General features: G+C 39.3%; 1 protein-coding gene across 1 annotated transcript in view; it reads right to left on the bottom strand.

Annotated features, from left to right (window-relative positions):
• Positions 1-3,513: 3,513 nt before the first annotated feature.
• Positions 3,514-25,869, bottom strand: part of STAM (signal transducing adaptor molecule) — a 69,658-nt gene continuing 47,302 nt past the window's right edge. Inside the window, exons 9-14 of the mRNA XM_060162664.1 lie at positions 25,578-25,666; positions 23,488-23,575; positions 22,962-23,016; positions 22,240-22,393; positions 20,248-20,420; positions 3,514-6,254 (exon numbers count right to left, since the gene is read on the bottom strand). Of these exons, the coding sequence (XP_060018647.1) occupies positions 6,056-6,254; positions 20,248-20,420; positions 22,240-22,393; positions 22,962-23,016; positions 23,488-23,575; positions 25,578-25,666 (758 nt within the window). The 3' untranslated portion in view covers positions 3,514-6,055. The remainder of the gene's footprint in view (positions 6,255-20,247; positions 20,421-22,239; positions 22,394-22,961; positions 23,017-23,487; positions 23,576-25,577; positions 25,667-25,869) is intronic.

Raw genomic sequence — 25,869 nt, 5'->3', positions numbered from 1 at the left:
AGCACAGAATTTCTGCAAGCTTCAAAGGATCATGTAACAGTTACACTAACACTACAATTTATAAATAAAGAGAAGGCCCAAGAGATTGATGGAACTGCCCAGGATCACATATCTAGCAAGATATTCTTTTGAGAAAAGATATATCTGGGTTAAAATCTAAATTCCTAGGGCAATGAACTGAAATTTCCACTTCATAGCAGAATAGAACGCCAACAAACTCCCATAACATAATTTAGTTCTTATTCTTTTCTTCAACCAAAAGTATTACCACATCCTTTACAAAAAACCCATGTGGTCAAAACAGACATTTTACAATGCAAATACTGAAATCTTTCATTTTATCCTGTGCCGTCTGCCATTTATGGAAATGGACTTGTTATAATGAAGCTTCTTTGGTAATTATTAAATGAATTTACCTGTATTCTTCACTACAACTTCTTCAGTCATGTTTCACAACTAAGTGTTATCATTGTATTTTTAAATTACAGAATATCAAAGATATTAAATTGAAACATTTTTCTCTGAGGGAAAAGGAACAAAATCCAAAACCAGTACATAGGTATTTTTTGTGTGTTTTTAGTTCTGAGGAAAATAATCATGCCGTATGGACGTTTCACAGTTGGCATCTTAAATGCCTAACATAATATTACACATAATTAATCAAAAACATTCTCAATTGTTTACATATCTCTTTTTAAAGTAACAAGATATTTAATTATCCTGCACTTAAGAAACTTCATATATCCTGCCACAGAAACAATGGATTCCAAACATTTATTCTATTTTTTTAAAAGCCATTAACCAACAGAAATAATGTAAGGGCTTAAACAAGCTATTTCACAACCTGATAGTGTACATTATTGTAACTTGCATGTGTTTCTAACTTGACTGTGGGTATAAATTTTAGTTGCCCTGATTCCAATTTGGCAACCAATTCGAGGAAAATAAGTAAAAACTAGAACTTTTAAAAAGAAAGGATTTCCCTTCCTCTGAAGTGATTTCAATATCTTAATAGAAGATATGACTAAAAGGTAAAGAGAAGTCTTTTTAAACAAACATGCCAAAATGTACACATCCCAAAACAAAGTGCTATAATTGTTGACGACATTTCTAAAATACCTAAAAGCCATCCGGAGTGAATCAGGTACATTCACAAGCTTGAGAAAAGCTCATTTGGTTTTGAATGGTGGACAAGGGGAGCCAATTATTTTTTTCAAGGGCACAAATTTTCTTCAGGTACTCTGAACGCAATTTGAAAGGGAGAACACAAAACTGTACTGAGCCACGGTAGCATCAATGGCCTGAGCACACCGCCTCTTATACAGAATAACCATACTTTAGGCTAACAATGTTCATTTATATGTACAGTTTTCTGATACGAGCTTTAAAAATTTAGATTCATCCCCTGTAACCATAAGTCACATAGTTCTGACTGCAATTTGGGGGGATTAATTAATAATAAAGAGTACTATAATGAGAACAGTGCATCAAGTTAATTAAATAACATCATAAAGAAAGAAGAGGTAAATCCAGAATGTGGGACACACTATGAGACAACTGGTGTAGATCTTTAAAAAGGCGGGGAAAAAAAGCAGAGATCAATCCAGATTAAGAGAGAATAAATGGACATTAAAAATGTGATATATTTCCTGGATTTTTAAAAAACTGTCCCTATAAAACAGTTTGGGGATGTTTGGTAAGAATAATATTACAGAATTACTGTTAATTTTCTTAGATGTGACAACGGTTTAGGTTATGAAGGAATATGTACTTATCCTTACAAAATACATGATGAAATGCTTAGGTGTCTAGTTTAGTGCGAAGTCTGTAACTTTGTCTATTCACACAATAAAGTATATGTGCACATGCACATACAGACACACCTATGCACAAACATGGATACACACACACACACGTAGATATAAACATACATAAAGAGATAAAGCAAATGGGACAAAATGTGAATGATTAGTCAATCAGGACGAAGTGTTACTCAGGTGTTCAATACATTATTTCAATCTTTCTGTAAGTCTGAAAATTCTCAACGTAAGAGTTGCTGGGAAAAGCACCACCTGTAGTATCAGATACTGACTTCAAAGGGCCAGCTTAGTAACATCGTATTCCCCTCTGCTTAATCTTAACCTCTGAAACAGTGGTCTCCAAATCGGGCATATACATCCTAGGGCACAGACTAAATGAACCAGAGATACAGGAAGAAAATATTAGAATTTCTATTAATAATTTATCTCTGGCCCTGTAAGATTTCTATTTTTGGTGTGTTTCATAATGTGCTATATGTATTATAGTATATGTTATTATAGTACTAATACATATAGTATATACTATATACTATATACTAATACTATTAGTACTATATGTATTAGTTCTACTACAGTAGAACTTCTATAATTTGTAAATACATAGACACATTTTGAGGCTATAAACTCAAAAGGTATTTGTTACTGATGAGGGCAGCAGATCAATGAATTTGTATATACTCTTTTCTAAAACAGACATAACTTTTTTTTTAAAGTCTCTGAACATCAAACGATTATTAGAATCAGTTGCTTTCGCGTTTATACAAGGGCTTACTGACACAATAATTTAATCTGCAATCTTTATCAGAAACTCTTGACTCTAAAAGAAGCAGGAAACAGAGAATAATGGCAGAGGGAAGTATTAACATAAAGCTAGGGAGTTGAAAAATCAACAAAGAACAAACAGTATGACCACAAGTTATCACCAATAAAATGTTAGGTTTTGTTCAATAAGGAAACCTAATATTTTAAACATTGAGATTTAAAATGCTCTAGAATATTATAAGGAAAAAATATTGCTGAAGCTAGAAAAACTTCAGGGAAAAAAATTACTGACTATTATAATTTCAAAGGAAGACCACACTAAAAAAGAATACATAAAACTCAAGGCAGCTTTGCTTAAAAACCAGGGGGGCATGTAATTATAAACAGCACAGAAAATAATCTAGATAGTTGACTAGAACACTTAATCGAACCATGATTCTAAAATAAAAGATAACTGAACATAACGTCTTTGAGAAAATATTTAGGTAAGTTTCTTTTATATATTTATTCTAAAGGGTACAAGGATTCATTGACAATGAAAAAAAATTTTTAATTAGAAAATGATATGAGTGAAGAATTTAAACTATAATTTTGTTATTAAATATTTAAAGAGTTATATAACAGGATGCTACATAATTGTTAATACAATCGGTAAGATGAGAAAAAGAAAACTAATTTTAATGTATTAAAGAAGTAAAAATTTGACCAATTATACCAATGGACCTCATTTTAGAAAATAATTATATAGTTTTTGCAGTTGCATGGTTTATCATATAGGACACTAATTTATCTTGTATAAACTTGAAGCTTGGGACTAAAGATAGTTTCATGCTGAATTATACACATGTCATATATGAAAATAGCATCTATCAGAAAAGAATGTTAGGGGTCTATTAAGCATTCTAATTACAAAAATTAAGAGGTATAGAAACAAGGTCCAGAAGTTTTTAATATAAAGAAGGGAATCTCTGGGCAGAGGAAAAGGTTCATCACTGAGTAGGAGAGACAGGTAACGGTGAAGCAGGACCAGGGAGTTAGAAAAGACTGTAAAATCATGGTAAGGACATACTACATATTATTCCTACTAGGTAGGTTTAGGGCACTGATATATTGTCCATCCAACTGACTGTGGGGTTTGTTGGCTACTAAAGCTAGATAGTATATAACTGGGCTGAATTTTTCCATTCAAATGTCACTGGCTTATGGATACACAAACTTTATAAACTGAGAAATAAACTGAGAAGTAAAATTTGCTTCACAGAAATTCATATTATAGTTAGTTCTTTTTATAAATAATCCTTTTCCCTTTAAAAAGGGACAGCTATCTTTTAAAGAAAGATTTTACAGAAGTGCCACACATACACTGGTTGCAGAACAAAATCACTGTGCTCCTAACTGGTCCTTTCCTATTTCCGTCCTTGCCATGTCATCTGAAAGATGGAAAATACAGTGGTTCCTTTTCAGTGGAATTTTTTCCGTCTGCTATTTTTATACCTAATAAGTGAAAACTGCAAACTAATATAGTATCAGTTTTAAGTATTCATCATTTAAATCTTTATAAAGGCAAAGAAACTTGCATATGCATTGTAATAAAGGGAGTCTTTTTTCATTTCACCATTCTTTGACTTTTACAGGGCAAAACACATACTAGAGAATATATCATTAATTTTACATCATGAAGCATATCAAAATAAAATGGGAAAAATGATACATTTGCCATTGGTAAACAGGAATTCATCAAAAGACAAAGAGAAAAATACAATGTGACTTGAGACGAAGTGTATCACTTAAACTAGAGTATTCAAATTGGAATGAGGAAGAGTACAATGTTTTGACAATGTTCATCAAAAAACAACGTATTAAAAAAATTTTAATGTAAAGTTTGAATTCAAATTTTAAAATTACTATTTGAGGGCAACGTACTCTAAACTCAGGAAAACACACCACCAGGGTGAAACACCCTAAGTTGAAGATGAGGATTTAAATTTGAACCTACCTTGCCAAAGATGGAATCATTTGCCAAAAGGAAAGCAAGTACCTGATCATAATAGTCTCAAAAAATATAAATTAAATCTTCATTTATGGTGTGACACCTGTTACTAAATCAATTCATTTACTACGATGCTCAACTCAATTTTTCAGTTGTTTAAATAATAGCACAAAACTAGGGAAATTATAAATATTTAAGGAGATTAAAATGTCAGTAGAAAACATATTACATATGGATTAAAAGAAAAGCATTCATTCAAACTACTCCTGAATAAGAAGCCAAAATAATTCCAGTTAGAACTTTAAGAGAGAGAGCAGCCCATAAATCCCGTTTGAAAGACAAGAATAAATAAACAAACTGTTAAGCAAAGCCAGGAATCTAGATGACTTTGAAACATCCACTTACATCCATTTTAATGAAGAATTGAAGGATACACTGTGTTAAAGACATATTTAAAAGACTAGCAGTGGAATAAGACAGATGAATCAAATTTTGTTATAGCCTAAATAATTACAAGAGACTTTGAAAACGTAGTGTAATTCATGTTTTCTTTCCAGTTTCAAAGCTTCTATCCATTGCCTCTATCTTTGGTGTCACTGCCACCAATAAACACAGTATACAGCTTAGAAACCTAATTACTATCTTCAACTAGGAAAAAGTAAATTAACATTATTTCTTTAAAAGTAAGATATAAAGAATGTGGTCCAACTTAATTTTGTCTCATGGTCCCACAGTATTCTGAAATATCATGCCAAAATGTAAAAGTTTAAAAGGGAACATCATCATTTCCTATAAATGCACCAAAAATTTAGCTACTGTACGCTGGTGTGATGACAGCTAGTAGTATGAAGAGGCCACACAACGACATAACATACGTGTGTTCAGCGCACAATTACTCCAAGGAAGGTTCAGTTTAATGGGAAACTGAAACATGGACAACATAATGCCTTCATGTACATATGCTACAGCGTTGTTCTCTTGCAGTTCAAAAGGACAGTGTAATTCTCTTAAATTTACACAAAACATTATGAAACATGGTAGTTGCTCATGATTAAAATAAAACAGCAATGTCAATTAAGTTAACAGTGTTAAATATATTCACATGATCACCACCGTGGTTCAAAGTGGCCACGAGTGAAGTTACACAGCGATCTATGCACACATCTGCCACAACGGTGCTTGCCAGTTTGACTTTCTGCAGACCAGGTAATTTTACGAGACAAATAATCTTGCACTGATTCTTTCATATTACGAAAGGAATTAGATGTTGTAAGTAGTTTCATTCCTCTGGGGGAGGGGGAGGGGAGGACCTCTAAAAAGTCAGTGCAAATTGAAGAGAGGTCTCCCTTCTTGAATATTGGAACTTGCTGACCAAGATACGATTCCTATAAGCTGAGGATAAACAAATCTTAAGATATCAAAGAATCTCGTAACATTGTCATCGGCGTTTAGCAGGTATTTGCCACAAAGAGGAATCCCAGCCCTACAGCAGGGCCTTCGGAGAGTACGGCTGCTGGGGCGGAGGCGGCTGGGGCAGCGCCGATGGTAAAGTATAGTTCGGCACCTGGGACAGGCTGCTCCCTGCGTTCTGGTATATGGTGACGTCGGGGGCGGCAGGAGGAGGACTATACACTGAAGCCTGGCTGGGATACGTGCCTCCTTGAACGGAAGTGCCCATCGTGCTGTGGAAGGGAAAGAACACTCGGTTAGATCAACACTGACTTACCCAGCCATTTAGAGATGAACAGGAAAGCTGTTCATGAAACAGTTACTCATTCATGCAACGCATTCAATAAATACTTAGTAAATAGCTATAACGTGCCAAACGCTGTTATTTGAGGCACTGGGATATCATCAAGAAGGAAGGGGGAAACGTCCCTATCACCATGGAGCTTACATTCTAACAGGATAAAAAAGATGATAAAAAAATGTATAATATGTCAAGAGGTAGTAACAAGAGGTGGTATGAAGAAACGTAAAGCATCGTGGGAGAACCCCCGAGTTCCCGGGACAAGAGATTCCTGGGTATCCAGGGTGGTCCTGGAGGCTGCTCAGACACAGCTACACTGAAGCAGAGACCTGGAAAGAGGGGGAGGGAGTGACACCGATTAGCTAGGAAAACAGGCTTTCAGGCAAGGAGAAAAGCAGGCCCTTGAGAAGAGAAAAGGCCTGGCATGTTCAAGGAGCTACAAGGAGGCCTGGACAGCCAGAGTGACGCGGCAGAAGCAGGGAGGAGGAGCCGCAGAGTGCAGGGCCGTGCAGACTCTGGTGTGTACTGGAGTGGGACGGAGACACACTGGCTGCTTGTGGACACAAGAGCGATGTGATGTGACTTGGCTTTAACAGGCTCACCGGGCCCAGGACAGAAGCCAGGTGACCTGACTAGGGGGCTGCTGGAATCGTCCCTGTGAGAGCCCGTTGGGCGGCTGGCGAGAGCCATGGAGGAAAGGGGAAGGAAGGGTCCAATTTTGAAGGAACTTCCATCAAAGGAAGTTTACATCATGTCTGAGGTAAAATCTTAGAACTAAGTCCTACTCTACTCTGGTATAGTAGCCATTCACTGAAAAGGAAAAGACTACAGATAAGGGCCACGGCAGATTTGGGGAGGGAGAATCAAGCACAGTTTTGGACATGTCAAGTGAGATACCTAGGAGACTGCCAAGAAATGCCAGTGAGCAGGTGGTCAGCTATGCGGTCTGGAGCCCAGCAGAGAGGTAAGGGCTCGGAGCTCGAATTCGGGGGTCATCGGCACACACAAGCGGCGTTCAGGGTCAGGGACCTGAATGACATCCCCCAGGGAGCGACTGCAGACAGAGGAAAAAGCGCTCTGCATTTTGAGCTCTAGAGCTAGAAGTCAGGGAGATAAAGAGGCACTGGCAAAGAAGGCTGAAGAGTGGCAATAAGGCAGAAGGAAAACTAAGAGAGCACGGTCACGGCCAAGTGAAGAAAGTATTTCAAAAAGGAAGTGACCACTGGGTCTGGCCGCACGGAAATGGCTGGTCCCTAAGAGCAGTGCTGGAAGACTAGGGGAGATGAAGACCTGATATCCTCCTTTGTCTTATTCCCTGAAAACAGAGAAGCAAACAACAGAGACCTTCTATCTACTCCCACTAACACATTTACCCACTGTCTGCACCCACACCCACGGCTACATCCTGCCTCGCCTCCTGCTGGGACCAACCACCTGCCAGTGTGCTCCTGTGCAAGGTGCCCCCCACTGTGCATGGATCCCATCCCACCGACCAGAACTCCTTCGAGCTGTCTTGATTCATGTCTCGGCTTCCTCTCTTCCCATCCCCAACCTGACAGTCGAGTTTCCATTATGTGTAAGACACCAGGATACAAAGAGAAATACGAAGAGCTTTAACAAGCAGATTTCCCCCCCACCTCTCTGTGAAAAATGTAAAACAAGCTATACAATGGGCAATTGCCTAAAATTTTCAAAATACTGCCTATTTTTAAACTTTTCTTCAATTCCTAGATTGTTTATAAATCAATGTTGGTAAATCCAATACTCTTGTACTTTGCACAAATTAAACCAATTCACTATTATAACAGATAGTCATTTGCTACTATATTCCACCAACTAATGTAACCACGTAAGTCATGCTTAAAGGCATCACCCATTATCATTCCACAAGTGTTGTGTTGTGAAATATAAAGTATTACAAGAACTCAGGTTTCACGCTATTGGTCACATCGATAAGGGTCACAACAATGCTATTGTTATCATGTTGAGACTAAGTGCTAAGCTCTGGTGCCAAAATGCCTAGTTTTGTATCTTAGCTAAATGGGACCTTAGCCGTTGCTCCCTGCCTCAATTTTCTCATCTATAAAGTGGGGATAATAGTGTAGCTACTTCATGGGTTATTACCGTCAATAAGTTAATACACATAAAGCATACAGCACAACACCTAGTGCTTACTACCCCATAAATGTTAGCTATCACTGTAATCATTCCCACTTTGTACTATATTCCTTATCTCAACTTAAAAGTTCTACCATCCACCCAGTTGTTCAAAGGTTAAAACCCAGCAATTCTCTCATATCTCTGCTCTGCACTATCTCCCCACCGTGTTACCCATAGGCAATCATTTGCTCATCTCTAAATAACCCTTTTCTCATCCCTATCTTGTAGTTAGACACTCATCATTTCTTGCCTAATATACTAGCCCACCAGCTCCTAATCTAGTCCCTATGAATCCATCAACACTATCACCATCTGAAGCTCTTTACGGGCTTTCCCAGACAAGACCCAAGCTCCTTAACATGGTATCTCGGACCATCCATTATCCTTGTCAATAAGTCCAAGCGTCTCTCTCACCTCTCCCCCCAGAGACTTTAACCCTTTAGTAACACTGCACCACTGGTAATGCCCAACATGCACCGTGCGTTTTCACTGCTCCCCATTTCATCCATTCCGTGGGTACCATGCATTTCACAGCATGTCAGGTAAACAAAAGCATGAGACCCACATCTTTGTCCATGACAGACAATCATTCTTACTTTTTCCTCCAGTCTTAAGAGCATATTTTTCTTGGAAGTCTTCCCTGAACCCTGAGGCTCCTCAAGCACTCTGCACATACCTTTATTTGTAATTTGTGTTGTAACAACATACTTTGTGTGTGTTTGCCTCCATTAGCCCCTAAGAGCCTTGAGGCTCAGAAACTCCAAATCAATGGTCAACTAGTATCTGCCAAGGGAGCCAAGAATACTCAGTGGGGAAAGGATAGTCTCCTCAACAAACGGCGCTGGGAGAACCGGATAACCACACGCAGAGGAATGAAAAAGGTCCCCTGTCTTACACCGCACACGAAAATGAACCTGAAATGGAATAAACCACATGCAGAGGAATGAACAAGGTCCCCTGTCTTACACCGCACACGAAAATAAACTTGAAATGGAATAAAAACTTAAATTTAAGACCTGAAACTGTAAAAATCCTAGAAGAAAAGACAGGGGAAAAAGGTTGTTGAGACTAGTCTCGGCTGCGGTTTCCTGAATACACAGCAAAAACACAAGCAACAAAAGCAAAAATCAGTAGTGGGACTACATCAAACTAAAACGCTTCTGCACAGCAAAGAAAACCATCAACAAAACCAAAAGGCAACCTATGAAATGGGAGAAAATATTTGCAAATCACATTATCTGGTAAGGAGTAAATATCCAAAATACATAAAGAACTCATACAATTCAATGGCAAAAAACCCAAAAATCCATCGTGTAAATAAATCATCACTTTGTTTTCTTGACCTCCCCCTCTGTCTCTGAATTCTTTCTGCCACAAGAAACTACCCTGGGAACCATCCTTGTTGGAGCCATCCAGGAGAATTCAGGAGGACCTTCAAGATGGTGGAGGAGTAAGACGTGGACATCACCTTCATCCCCACAAATACATCAGAAATACACCTACATGTGAAACAACTCCTACAGAACACCTACTGAACGCTGGTAGAAGACCTCAGACCTCCCAAAAGGCAACCAACTCCCCACATACCTGGGTAGGGCAGAAGAAAAAAGAATAAACAGAGACAAAAGAATAGGGACGGGACCTGCACCACTGGGAGGGAGCTGTGAAGGAGGAAAAGTTTCCACACACTAGAAGCCCCTTCTCTGGTGGAGGTGGGGGGTGGGGAGGGAGGAAGCTTCAGAGCCGCGGAGGAGAGCGCAGCCACAGGGGTGCGGAGGGCAAAGCGGAGAGATTCCCGCACAGAGGGTCGGTGCCGACCAGCACTCACTAGTCCGAGAGGCTTGTCTGCTCCCCCGTCGGGGCGGGCGGGGCTGGGAGCTGAGGCTCCAGCTTCGGAGGGCAGATCTCAGGGAGAGGATTGGGGTTGGCTGCGTGAACACAGCCTGAAGGGGGCTAGTGCGCCACAGCTAGCAGGGAGGGACTCTGGGAAAAAGTCTGGAACTGCCTAAGAGGCAAGAGACCATTGTTTCGGGGTGCACAAGGGGAGGGGAATTCAGAGCACCGCCTAAACGAGCTCCAGAGATGAGCGCGAGCTGCGGCGATCAGCACAGACCCCAGAGACGGGCATGAGACGCTAAGGCTGCTGCTGCCGCCACCAAGAAGCCTGTGTGCGAGCACAGGTCAGTATCCACACCTCCCTCCCAGGAGCCTGTGCAGCCCGCCACTGCCAGGGTCCCATGATCCAGGGACAACTTCCCCGGGAGACCACACGGCACGCCTTAGGCTGGTGCAACGTCACGCTGGCCTCTGCCGCCGCAGGCCCGCCCCGCACTCTGTACCCCTCCCTCCCCCCGGCCTGAGTGAGCCAGAGCCCCCAAATCAGCGGCTCCTTTAACCCTGTCCTGTCTGAGCGAAGAACAGACGCCCTCCGGTGACCTACACACAGAGGTGGGACCAAATCCAAAGCTGAATCCCAGGAGCTGTGCGAACAAAGAAGAGAAAGGGAAATCTCTCCCAGCAGCCTCAGGAGCAGCGGATTAAAATTCCACGATCAACCTGATGTACCTGCATCTGTGGAATACCTGAACAGACAACGAACCATCCCAAATTGAGGCAATGGACTTTGGGAGAAACTGCACACTTGGGGTTTGCTGTATGCAACTGACTAGTTTCTGATTTATATGTTTATTTTAGTTTACTTTTTAGTGCTTGTTATGATTGGTGGATTTGTTTATTGGTTTGGGGGCTCTCTTCCTTTCTTTTTTATTACTTTATTTCTTTATTTTAATTTTTTTTATTTTAATAACTTTATTTATTGTAATTTTTTTTCCTTCTTTCTTTTCTTTCCTCCCTTTTCTTCTGAGCCATGTGGCTGACAGGGTCTTGGTGTTCTAGCTGGGTGTCAGGCCTGAGCCTCTGAGGTGGGAGAGCTGAGTTCAGGAGATTGGTCCACCAGAGATCTCCCAGCCCCACGTAATGTCAACCAGTGAGAGCTCTCCCAGAGATCTCCATCTCAACATTAAGACCCAGATGCACTCAAGGACCAGCAAGCTTCAGTGCTGGACACCCCTATGCCAAACAACTAGCAAGACAGGAACATAACCCCATCCATTAGCAGAGAGGCTGCCTAAAATCATACTGAGTTCACAGACACCCCAAAACACACCACCAGATGTGGACCTGCCCACCAGAAAGACAATATCAGCCTCATCCTGCAGAACACAGGCACCAGGCCCCTCCACCAGGAAGCCTACACAAGCCACTGAACCAACCTTACCCACTGGGGGCAGACACCAAAAACAATGGGAACTACAAATCTGCAGCCTGTGAAAAGGAGACCCCAAACACAGTAAGTTAAGCAAAATGGGGAGACAAGAAATATGAAGCAGATGAAGGACCGAGGTAAAAAACCACCAGACCAAACAAATGAAGAGGGAATATGCAGTCTACCTGAAAAAGAATTCAGAGTAATGATAGTAAATATGATCCAAAATCTTGGAAATAGAATGGAGAAAGTACAAGAAACATTTAACAAGGACCTAGGAGAACGAAACAGCAAACAATGATGAATAACACAATAAATGAAATTAAAAATCCTCTAGAAGGAATCAATAGCAGAATAACTGAGGCAGAAGGACGGATAAGTGACCTGGAAGATAAAATAGTGGAAATAACACTACCACAGAGCAGAATAAAGAAAAAAGATTGAAAAGAATTAAGGACAGTCTCAGAGACCTCTGGAACAACATTAAATGCACCAACATTCAAATTACAGGGGTCCCAGAAGAAGAAGAGAAAGAGAAAGGGACTGAGAAAATATTTGAAAACATTATAGTTGAAAACTACCCTAATATGGGAGAGGAAATAGTCAATCAAGTCCAGGAAGTGCAGAGAGTCCCATACAGGATAAATCCAAGGAGACACACGCTAAGACACATATTAATCAAACTATCAAAAATTAAATACAAAGAAAAAATATTAAAAGCAGCAAGGGAAAAACAACAACATATAAGGGAATCCCCATAAGGTTAACAGCTGATCTTTCAGCAGAAACTCTGAAAGCCAGAAGGGAGTGGCAGGGCATATTTACAGTGATGAAAGGGAAGAACCTACACCAAGATTACTCTACCCAGCAAGGATCTCATTCAGATTCGAAGGAGAAATTAAAACCTTTCCAGACAAGCAAAAGAAGAGAATTCAGCACCACCAAACCAGCTTTAAAACAAATCTAAAGGAACTTCTCTAGGCAGGAAACACAAAAGAACGAAAAGACCTACAATAACAAACCCAAAACAATTAAGAAAACAGTAATAGGAAGAAAACATATTGATAATTACCTTAAATGTAAATGGATTACATACTCCAACCAAAAGACATAGACTGGCTGAATGGATCCAAAAATAAGACCCATATATATGCTGTCTACAAGAGACCCACTTCAGACCTAGGGACACATACAGACTGAAAGTGAGGGGATGGAAAAAGATATTCCATGCAAATGGAAATCAAAAGAAAGCTGCAGTAGCAATTCTCATATCAGACAAAATAGATTTTAAAATAAAGACTATTACAAGAGACAGAGAAGGACACTACATAATGATCAAGGGATCAATGCAAGAAGATATAACAATTGTAAATATTTATGCACCCAACATGGGAGCACCTCAATACATAAGGCAAATGCTAACAGCCATAAAAGGGGAAATCGACAGTAACACAATCATAGCACGGGACTTTAACACCCTACTTTCACCAAGGGACAGATCAAACAAAATGAAAATAAATAAGGAAACACAAGATTTAAATGATACATTAAACAAGATGGACTTAATTGATATTTATAGGACATTCCATCCAAAAACTAACACACTTCCTTCCCAAGTGCTCATGGAACATTCTCCAGGATAGATCATAGCTTGGGTCACAAATCAAGCCTTGGTAAATTTAAGAAAAGTGAAATCGTATCAAGTGTTATTTCTGACCACAATGCTATGACCTTAGATATCAATTACAGGAAAAAAATCTGTAAAAAATACAAACACATGGAGGCTAAACAATACACAACTTAATAAGCAAGAAAACACTGAAGAAATCAAAGAGGAAATCAAAATATACCTAGAAACAAATGATAATGAAAACATGACGGTCCAAAACCTATGGGATGCAGCAAAAGCAGGTCTATGAGGGATATTTATAGCAATACAGTCCTACCTCAAGAAACAAGAAACATCTCAAATAAACAATCTAACCTTACACCTAAAGCAATTAGAAAAGAACAAAAAAACCCCAAAGTCAGAAGAAGGAAAGAAATCACAAAGATCAGATCAGAAAAAAATGTAAAACAAATGAAGAAAACGATAACAAAGATCAATAAAACTAAAAGCTGGTTTTTGAGAAGATAAACAAAATTGATAAACCATTAGCCAGACTACCAAGATAAAAAGGCAGAAGACTCAAATCAACAGAATTAGAAATCAAAATGGAGAAATAACAACTGACACTGCAGAAATAGAAAGGATTATAAGAGCTTACTACAAGCAACTATATGCCAATAAAACAGACAATCTGGAAGAAATGGACAAATTCTTAGTAAAGCACAACCTTCCGAGACTGAACCAGGAAAAAAGAGAAAATATAAGCAGACCAATCACAACCACTGAAATTGACGCTGTGATTAAAAATCTTCCAACAGGGCTTCCCTGGTGGCGCAGTGGTTGAGAGTCCGCCTGCCGATGCAGGGGACACGGGTTCGCGCCCCGGTCCGGGAAGATCCCACATGCCGCGGAGCGGCTGGGCCCGTGAGCCATGGCCGCTGAGCCTGCGCGTCCGGAGCCTGTGCTCCGCAACGGGAGAGGCCACAACAGTGAGAGGACTGCATACGCAAAAAAAAAAAAAAATCTTCCAACAAACTAATGCCCAGGACCAGATGGCTTCACAGGCGAATTCCATCAAACATTTAGAGAACAGCTAACAGCTATCCATCTCAAACTCTTCCAAAATATAGCAGAGGAAGGAACATTCCCAAACTCATTCTACAAGGCCATCATCACCCTGATACCAAAACCAGACAAAGATGTCACAAAAAAAGAAAACTACAGGCCAATATCTCTGATGAACATAGATGCAAAAATACTCAACAAAATACTAGCAAACAGAATCCAGCAGCACATTAAAAGGATCATACACCATGATCAAGTGGGGTTTATCCCAGGAATGCAAGGGTTCTTCAGTATATGCAAATCAATCAATGTGATACACCATATTAACAAACTGAAGGATAGAAACCATATGATCATCTCAATAGATGCAGAAGAAGCTTTCAACAAAATGCAATACCTATTTATGATAAAAACTCTGCAGAAAGTAGGCATATAGGGAACGTACCTCAACATAATAAAGGCATATATGACAAACCCATAGGCAACATCATTCTCAGTGGTGAAAAACTGAAACCATTTCCACTAAGATTAGGAACAAGACAACGTTGCCCACTCTCACCACTGTTATTCAACATAGTTTTGGAAGTTTTAGCCACAGCAATCAGAGAAGAAAAAGAAATAAAAGGAATCCAAACTGGAAAAGAAGTAAAACTGTCACTGTTTTCAAATGAGATGGTAGTATACATAGAGAATCCTAAAGATGCTACCAGAAAACTACTAGAGCTAATCAATGAATTTGGTAGAATAGCAGAATACAAAATTAATGCACCAAAATCTCTTGCATTCCTATACACTAATGATGAAAAATCTGAAGGGAAATTAAGGAAACACTCCCATTTACCATTGCAATAAAAAGAATATAATACCTAGGAATAAACCTACCTAAGGAGACAAAAGACCTGTACTCAGAAAAGTATAAGACACTGATGAAAGAAATTAAAGATAATACAAACAGATGGAGAGATATAGCATGTTCTTGGATTGGAAGAATCAACATTGTGAAAATGAGTATACTAACCAAAGCAATTTACAGATTCAATGCAATCCCTATCAAACTACCAATGGCATTTTTCACAAAACTAGAATAAAAATTTCACAATTTGTATGGAAACACAAAAGGCCCCGAAGAGCCAAAGCAACCTTGAGAAAGAAAAACGGAGCTGCAAGTATCAGACTCCCCGACTTCAATTACTATACTGCAAAGCTACAGTAATCAAGGCAGTATGGTACTGGCACAATATAGATCAATGGAACAGAAAGTAAAGCCCAGAGATAAACCCACACACATATGGTCATCTTATCTTTGATAAAGGAGGCAAAAATATACAATGGAGAAAAGACAGCCTCTTCAATAAGTAGTGCTGGGAAAACTGGACAGCTACATGTAAAAGAATGAAAGTAGAACACTCCTTAACACCATACACAAAAATAAACTCAAAATGGATTAAAGACCTAAATATAAGGCCAGACACTATAAGACTCTTAGAGGAAAACATAGGCAGAACACTCTATGACATAAATCACAGCAAGACCCTTTTTGACCCACCTCGTAGAGAAATGGAAATAAAAACAAAAATAAACAAATGGGACCTAATGAAACTTAAAAGCTTTTGCACACGAAAGGAAACCATAACCAAGACAAAAAGACAACCCTCAGAATGGGAGAAAATATTTGTCAATGAAGCAACTGACAAAGAATTAATCTCTAAAATATACAAGCAGCTCATGCAGCTCAATATCAAAAAAACAAACAACCCAATCCAAAAATGGGCAGAAGACCTAAATAGACATTTCTCCAAAGAAGATATACAGATTGCCAACAAACACATGAAAGGATACTCAACATCACTAATTACTAGAGAAATGCAAATCAAAACTACAATGAGGTATCACCTCACACCAGTCAGAATGGCCATCACCAAAAAATCTACAAACAATAAATGCTGGAGAGGGTGTAAAGAGAACCCTCTTGCACTGTTGGTGGGAATGTAAATTGATACAGCCACTATGGAGAACAGTATGGAGGTTCCTTAGAAAACTAAAAATAGAACTACCATATGACCCAGCAATCCCACTCCTGGGAATATACCGTGAGAAAACCATAATTCAAAAACAGCCATGTATCACTATGTTCATTGCAGCACTATTTACAATAGCTAGGACATGGAAGCAACCTAAGTGTCCATCAACAGATGAATGGATAAAGAAGATGTGGCACATGTACACAATGGAATATTGCTCAGCCATAAAAAGGGATGAAATTGAGTTATTTGTAGTGAGGTGGATGGACCTAGAGTCTGTCATACAGAGTGAAGTCAGAAAGAGAAAAACTAATACCGTATGCTAACACATATACGTGGAACCCTGAAAAAAAAAAAAGGTTCTAAAGAACCTAGGGGCAGGACAGGAATAAAGACGCAGACGTAGAGAATGGACTTGAGGGCATGGGGTGGGGGAAGGGTAAGCTGGGATGAAGTGAGAGAGTTGCATGGACATATATACACTACCAAATGTAAAATAGCTAATGGGAAGCAGCTGCATAGCACAGGAATATCAGCTCGGTGCTTTGTGACCACCCAGAGGTGTGGAATAGGGACAGTGGGAGGGAGATACAAGAGGGAGGGGATATGGAGATAGATGTATACTTATAGCTGATTCACTTTGTTATACAGCAGCAACTAACATAACAATGGAAAGCAATTATACTCCAATAAAGATGTTATAAGAAAACCAACTTAACAACCTGATTAAAAAATGGGCAGAGGACCTGAATAAACATTTTTCCAAAGAAGACATACAAATGGCCAACAGGCACATGAAAAGGCACTCAACATCACTATCCACCAGAAAAATAAAATCAAAACCACACGGTATCACCTCACACCTGTTGCACTGGCTATGATCAAAAACACCGGAAGTAAGGACTGCTGGTGAAGATGTAGAGAAAAGAGAACATCTATGCAGTGTTGGTACAGTCAGTATGGAAAACAGTATGGAGGTTCCTCAAAAAATTAAAAATAGAGCTACCATATGATCCAGCAATGCTGCTTCTGGGCATATATCCAAAGGAACTGAAATCAGGATCTCAAAGAGGTATCTGCATTCCTATGTTCATTGCAGCATTACTCACAATAGCCAAGAAACGGGAAAAGTTAAGGGTCCGTCAAGGGATAAATGGGTAAAGAAGGTGTGAGGCAGAGATAGAGATACACACACACATGAATAGTATTCAGCCGTGAGAAAGAAGGAAACCTTGCCCCTGTGACAGAGAAGGACAAATACCGTATGATCTCACTTATACCTACAACGTCAAACTCAGACACAGAAAACATCTGTTTAACAGATGTAAAATGAAATAACCAACAAGAAAATACGTAGCTTTGGTCACCTTAGTATCATCGTGGCCACCATCACTCAGGTAGGTCTAGAAAACTGTATCAGTACCACCATCCCCAGTTATCAGCAATATCACCCTAGGGTGACAGAAGTCTGGAAAAGTGACCACCCTAAAGCCAAAATTCTATGTAAAAGAATAAGAAATTGCCTCCTAGATACAAACTGAGGGACATGAAAAAACCTGCCTACCAAAAACGGCGGGGGGGAAAGAATTCCTCCTTGGGCTTCCCTGGTGGCGCAGTGGTTGAGAGTCCGCCTGCTGATGCAGGGGACACGGGTTCGTGCCCTGATCCGGGAAGATCCCACATGCTGCGGAGCGGCTGGGCCCGTGAGTCATGGCCGCTGAGCCTGAGCGTCCAGAGCCTGTGCTCCGCAACGGGAGAGGCCACAACAATGAGAGGCCCGCGTACCACAAAAAAAAAAAAAATTGCCTCAAAGCCTGTGTGAAGCCTTTTCAAGGTATTGAAACATATATCTCACTGGCCTAACACAGCCCTTGAAATTACCATCAAATATTTACTGAGTTCCTACCAGGTGTAAAACTCTGTGCTACATAGTGTGGCTCTAAAGGTGAAAGCTGCCGCTCCAGCTCTCAAGATATGACAGTTTAGTGGAGATACAGAGGACGACACGATAACACGAGGTGCTGGGGGCCTGAGACAGCATCAGAGGAGGAACAGTGCTGGCGAGGTGCGAAGGCAAGACAAGCTTCTAGTAAAGACGAAGCTAAGCTAAGAGCTGAAGAACAAGCAGCAATTAGCCCAGCGAAGAGGGCTACACGTTTCAAGGAAATGCTCTGCAAAAAGCACCTATTGAAATGTGCTCGTGTTTCTGGAGAGGTGACATTTACAGCTACAGCACGTCAGTAGCCAGGCCCTGGAACACAGCGCGGGTCCTGCACGGGGGTCTCGCATCCAAATGGCAGAAGAGGACAGAGCAGCCCCCAGCAAACAGGGGCAAGGTGCTCTGGCTCTACAGCACGTCACGGTTTAAGAACCTCCCAACAGAGAATCTCACTTACAAGGATAATTCCTCAAGGCTCTGAACTAAGAATGGATCCCAAGTAATCTCCAGTAATGAAACATCCAGAGCAGCATGTGACATGGTAACAGAGGACTAGCTGGGACAGAGGCGGCACTTCTGGCTAATACTAAAGTATCTGAGAGGTTCCTATACATACTACTCGAGTACACTGGCTAACTTCTCAGCAATACCTACCTCTACTCACTTTGATCTAATTTTAAAGCAGCATGTTACTCTCCTAATAGTTGCTCCCTACCAATTTCTATGTAAGGGTATTCGCTTTTTACCAAACTGAGACTTAAAAAAAAAAGAAAAGAAAAGAAACAGAAGTCCTTGGACAAACAGAGTCAGAGCTAACTTTTTCCTAAGCTACATGACCCAGTAGGGGGCGCTGTTTTCGTGTTGCTGCTGTTTGATGCCTGTAACAGGTTTCCGCATCACCATCCTTCTTAAGGTCACTTCAGAATACGAGATGTGACCACAAAATCATGTTTGACAATCGCCAAGCATCCCTAGAGTGTGACTCTTTGGAGGATGAACAATACAATAGTGAGGGCAGTATAGGAGCATTCTGGGCAACTCCAACATTGATGGAAAGGTCCCTAGAAATTGTACCTGTGCCACCAAGAAACTCCTGTTGTGAGTCAGAACATCATGACCTCTGGAGTTACACACTACTGAATTCTTAAGCCTACCTATTCGATCCAAAGTGATGACTTCAGCTTAGATGCCCACTGAAGTAGAAAAGGCATTTATAAATTATGAATAATATAATGTATAAATATAATCATTTACATGATAGGGGCATTCTAAGTAAATGACCAGAACAATGGGCCTGTCGTTTCATACTCAGCTACTCGCCCCATGAACCACAGGGGCGTACAGCTTCTTGTACTGTCTCTTTTCATGTGGTTTATCATGCTGTGATATATACTAAATTCTCACACAGGGTAAAAAGAAGGGAATATTTGTCTTTAAGAGACAGCCCAGAACTATAAATTCTAAAATAATAACCACAGGAACATTCAGCTTTTATGTGAAATCTGTGTAAAGCATTAAATTATAGTTATCAAAATAAATTTAAGTTACATTGAAGTTCTTAACAAATATTATCACAGACTCAGATTAAAACAAAAGAAATTATGATGGAAGGAATATAAAAAACACAAAGCTAAAACCAGAACAAGAACTCAATAGGACAGAGGGCTGGCATGCTGGCTAGGATTGCAGCACTGCAGGGGGTTCCTACAGAACCCACCTGCCACCACAGACGGGGCTGACCGTCTGGCATCAGTGATGACACCTACCCTGGATTTTTCTTATCCATTTTTTATGATTACAGACGACCAAGGGCACCTGAGAGTTTTAACAACACTAAAAGCAAACAAGAGCCAATGATCACATTACTTGGGGTAGGAAGCCTGAGCCTGCTGACTAGGAAGGGCTGGGCTGGCAGGCAGCACGGCTCCTTGGCTGAGAGAAGACAGCTGCTCTGGGGGAAGGCTGTAGCTCTGGGGCTGGCTCAGCTGCGCGCTCCCTGCGACCAGGTAGGCACCGCTTTGAGGAGGGCCCGGATACACCTAGGACAGTCAGAGACAAAACACATTAGGGTCCCTCGGATTTCAACAGGCATGCATTCACTTACAAAAGAGCAACGATTACATCTCTGAAATGGTTTTCTGAGTTCCTTCTGGTGACAGGCATTTTATTTTATTTTTTTATGTAGATTTTATTTATTTATTTTTAATTGGGGTACAGTTGCTTTACGACAGGCGTTTTAAAAAGTGCTTTTCAGTGAAGTGGGCTTCTGATGATTTTTGTTTTTAGGGAAACATTAGCTAAACTCGTGTCTGTCTCCGTACAGAAGCAGTAAAGAAACTTACCTTGAAATTTTATACTAATATAATCCCTCTTTCCACGTTGATACTGTATCTCCCTAAAATGAACCCCCAAATGCTGAAGAAGTGTGTTTGAATTCACTGCATTACAGCAACAGTCTGCATTTGTTTCTAGGCATCTACACAGAGATATATCTCCTAAGTTACAGCTTACTGAACATAGAGCAAGCTATCCTCCTAAAGCAAGGTCAGCAGACTTCTTTGTCCAGGGCCCAGACAGTAAATGGGGTGGGCTTTGTGGGCCATGTGTGCTCTGTTGAAACTACTGGGCTCTGCCCATAGAGAAAGCAGCCAGCAACGATGGAGAAACAAATGAGAACAGCTGTGTTCCAGTAAAAATTGATTTTAAAAAAGAGGTGGGAGGCTGGACTTTGCCCTTGGGCCATTGTTTGCGTACCCCTGCACCTAAAAACTATACTTGTTTTAAGCTAAAGAGATTAGTCTTAAGTGCCCCCTGAATCTTAAACACACATAATATTCTAATTTTCTGTAGTATCCATTAGATCCTTCCATTTCACATGTTTGAAAACAGAACTCCACTGTCCAGGGAGTGAGACTTGTAGCAGCTGTTAGGACAGTAACACACTCATCAGGAAACAAAACAACAATCATCTGAAGGCTGTGTTAAGCCACACGAGACTCACTACACACAGAATCCAAAAGGTCTTCATTATGGACGCAGCTAGTCCAGTCCTCACAAATACAACTGTTTGTACTTTGCGAATTGAACGTGAAGGGTTTCTCTTTGTCTGCTGGCTCACACTGGCATCAAGACTCATGGGTAGGTGTCATCCAGCCTCACGTTTCTCAGGCCTGGCTGCTCTTCTCCAGGGTTCTGGCCCCTCACTCCAGAAGTGGACTGCGTCAAAAAAAAATTCATCTGCACAAAGTTTATGCTACCCTACATGGATAAAATGCTGTGTCTGACTAACTACTCCCTACACCCTGAACTTAGTGAGTTTGTGGGATATGGGCTCTTGAAATAGTTGCTGGGCATGACGAGAGGAAAAAGCGCTCTCTGTTGCATTACACACATTCTCATGTAAAGGAATGGAAAAAATGCAGATTAAAGAAAGTCACTATAAAACTGAAAATGGTAGATACTCACAAGAATTTAGTAATAATTAGAAATTTTACTCAGACAGACAAAAATTGTAGTTCTTAACTAGATAATTAGATATGAAGCTTTAAAAATATACAGATGTTTGGGCCTCATGCCTGGATTCAATAGGTCTGGGTAGAGTCAAAGTATCTGTTTTTTTTTTTTTTAAAGCTTGACAGTGATTGATGTGCACCCCTGCAGAAAAATAATTTTTTAGAACAAGAACTATTATTATAGCTAGCATACTACACATTGTATTTGTCAAGTGAAAAAATCTTTTTAACTTTATTTTTACTCCAAACATCACTTTTAGAAAGTTTCACTTTTTACAAAAACACAGCTATTCCAAATAATCTCAAATATATTTGAGAATTAATACTTGCATTTTTAAAAGCTTACCTGAGAACCAGAAACACCAGATGACTGAATATAATACTGCTGATTCTGTAATTTTGCATACATGGAATACATTGGATCTTCATTCATTAACTTGGTATACAAGGACAGGGCCTCCATCACTTTAACATTGAGCTCTGAGAGTTCTGAATGTTTTCTGAAATATACAATAATGTGACACATAACTGCTATTTAAATGATATAATGTTCTAAATAATAAGATGCATCAAAATAGCAAAAATGGCAAAGAGTGGTGTAAGTAGACATTATTAAAAATTTAACCTTGTAATGAAAAAAAAAATATCCTATAGTTTAGCTCCAAGGCAACCAAAACTGTTTCAGATTTAGGTGCTGTGCTGGAAGGACTCTAGCTTATTGTACCTGACTTTACCTCAAATATCCAGGTTTCCCTCATTAATAACAGATGGGTCATGTGTGGGCCCTGATGATGCCGCTTACAGCAAATATGATTATAATAGTTAACCCTTATTTTTAAAACAGACTAACATAATGAAAGTCAAATAAATCCTCATTTAAAAGCGGGAGTGGGGGCAGATGGGTCTAATTTTAATTCCCACATCAAGTAGAAAACAAGTGAATGAGAACGGGCATATCTTTAAAATGAAAATAAAATAAAATACAAGGCAGCTCTATTCCAATATGCAGTTTAGAGAGATCTGTGGAGAAGAAGGTACACAGCACAGACGGAGCGCATGTTCTTTTACCTGTCAATATCTTCCAGCTTCTCATCAATGAGAGGCCCCATCTGGTGACACATGGCTAAGATGACAAGATTTAAAGAAATATAAGAAAATGCAGCAAAAGAAAGCAACTCTCTGATGGATATTCATGTAGTTTAAGGAATAAAAGACCTAATTTGGAATAATAAAAATTCTATTAATTAATCTTAGCCCACAGAACCCAAGACTGATTTTCCTAGCTATTTATAAAATCAATACTTTAGATTGACTGTATTGATCTCAGAAATTTTTAATACCAATTTTCATTTTATAACATTTTAAATGTTGAATAAAATATTTAATTTGGGTAGAAAAGTATATGAATTTGAATTCTACCAAAGGTTCAATTAAACTGCATATAAACGTGAGACTGGTCACAGAAGAGTCAGAAATGTTAACATTGTTTATATCATTTTCAATTTTATTTAAATATAAAACCACTCTGTAACAGAACACTAGATTTAATCCTAATTTTTCTTTATTTGCAAGGGAAATGGAAAACAAGGTTTACCTTCAAGATGAAGTAACTCGGGAAGATCTGGTTGATCATCACTGGGATCCGTACTTTGCAACATCTGTAGCAGTTGGTCCATTTTATCCTACAGAAATTAAACTGTTACTATAAAAAGTAACAAATCATTATGCAACAATACCTTCTCACTTCATTCGTTAGAGAGTGGCTAATCCTGTAATGCACAGATATGAAGACTTCAATTTCGCTTCTATGTATTTACTGTCCGTGTGTTCTCTTTACTATCATGTGAAGTCAGAGCCCTTTTGAAACGGCTACCAGAAATTCTCTTAGATGAGAAGAAATAGAGCAACATTTAAACTTACAACATGTGAGTTCTTTAATCTCTTAAGTCATGCTAGTGGACTTCTGTGTCACTTTGTTTAGGGGCAGCTGTAGTCTTGCCATGCTGACAGGTGTAACCTCTCTCTCAAGCTGGCAGTACTTGTGACTAACAGCTCCGTTACTACTTCTCTACAAGGGAGAATACAGCAGCTGTTTCAGTAAGGCACAGCTCAGCTCTGGTACAGCTGTTCTTCTAAGTAGCACCAGAAGGATTTACTCTACATTCTCTTTCCACCAATGCTTCACTTTGTCATCAAAAAAAGGAGGAAGATTTATGGCTTCTCTATTCTCCTATGTGAAAGGCTGGAAGGCATCTCAAAGCAATGACTCAGATCTATTTCAGAATCTTTTGCTGTAAGACCAACAGAACTAATGAAGGCATCATTACATAAATACATCTATACATTACATTAGTAGAGATGTATCTATACGCAAGTTTTAAAAAACCAAAATATAGATCTCATGTACCAAAGAATATTACTATAATAATTACAAACTTTTCTCCATTCATGGTTTTTACATGGTTATGCTACTGAGTATAGTTACTTAGGTAAATAATTTAAAGAGTACCAATTCTAAGCAAAGTAGTTATTTATACCAAAACAAAACTCTATACTCTGTACAGAAGGATAACAGTTTGAGAGATGAATTAATCACTAGAGAGTGAAAACGACACACGTATATTAAAACACTCTTCTGAAGTCAAAAGAATTCCATATTTAGAAATGGATATTATTTTTCAACGTAAAAGATTCACAATTTTCATTTTAAGTAGTCTAAAAAAGAAGGCACATGTCAGAAAAGTTTGCCTACAGCCAAAAAAAGGAGAGGGGAGTAAAATGAGAGTGAGGGTCAACTAATACATGGATAATTTCTCTTCTCTTTGTTTACAGAATTCTACAACCTATTTGAAATTGTCTATCAGAGAAATGAGGTTTCTAGATAGACCGCTAGCATGCATTTTCCAATGGAATGCTATAGCCAAACCTAACTTTCCCTGACTCCAGTACATTCTCTGGGGGCTCTCAGCACAGCTTCTACAACCCGTTTCGCTAAAACAGCGCTCTTCAAACTTTCTGCTTCTGGCTCCTCTAAAAAAAGGCTAAAAACCTACAAATCCCCTCACATAGTTTAAAGATGACATCTCATTTTTCATCATTAGTTTAAAATGTTACAAAGAATATAATTTCCAGAGCATTTAAAAATAAAAGTCACACACGACCTAGAGGGGTGGGATGGGGAGGGTGGGAGGAAGGCTCAAGAGGGAGGGGATATGGGGATATATGTATACGTATAGCTGATTCACTTTGTTATACAGCAGAAACTAACACAACATTGTAAAGCAATTATAATCTGATAAAGATGTAAAAAAAAAAAGTCACACATTCTTTTGAAGATACCCAAAAAGTCTCATTATGATAGTTTTTGTAATAGCAAAAAACACACAAAGAACTGAAAACAACCTAACCGTCCAACAACAGAATAATGAAGTCATGATAAGTCCATTCTACGGAATATTAAGCAGGAATTAAAATAATGAGGTACAACTATAAGCACTGACATGGTAAGAATGGGACTAGGGAGGAACTTTCCAGGAGAATCTTTGCTTCGTCTGTATTTGAAGTTGTATAACAACAAAACACATGCATTAATCAAGTACTGAATTTTTTTTAAATAAGAGAAGAAAACCATTGCAACTTCAATGGTGAATTCAGAATGATGCTCTCAGGCAGGAAATCACTCACTTCATCAATGTAGGCTTGTTCCGGCTCTGGTTCTATCGTTTCTACCTGAACATCGTCACTAAATTGTACCGTCTTCTTCTCCGTTTTAACTGTAAAACATGTAACATTTATCGTTTCCTTATAAATTTAAAATTTTATTTAAAAGCACTTTAAGGAGAGAACTTGGATTTTTCTTGTATTCCCTTCAATCTGAGAAACTCAGTTTAAGGGATAATTCGGTTGCAGATTTAGGCAACCATGACAGAACATGACATTATGAAATTCTGTGAAGACTTCTTAATTTTTTCTTCTA

The sequence above is a fragment of the Lagenorhynchus albirostris genome, chromosome 1, assembly GCF_949774975.1.
Source record: "Lagenorhynchus albirostris chromosome 1, mLagAlb1.1, whole genome shotgun sequence".
NCBI lineage: Eukaryota > Metazoa > Chordata > Mammalia > Artiodactyla > Delphinidae > Lagenorhynchus > Lagenorhynchus albirostris.
This window is presented reverse-complemented; position numbering and strand designations above follow the sequence as displayed.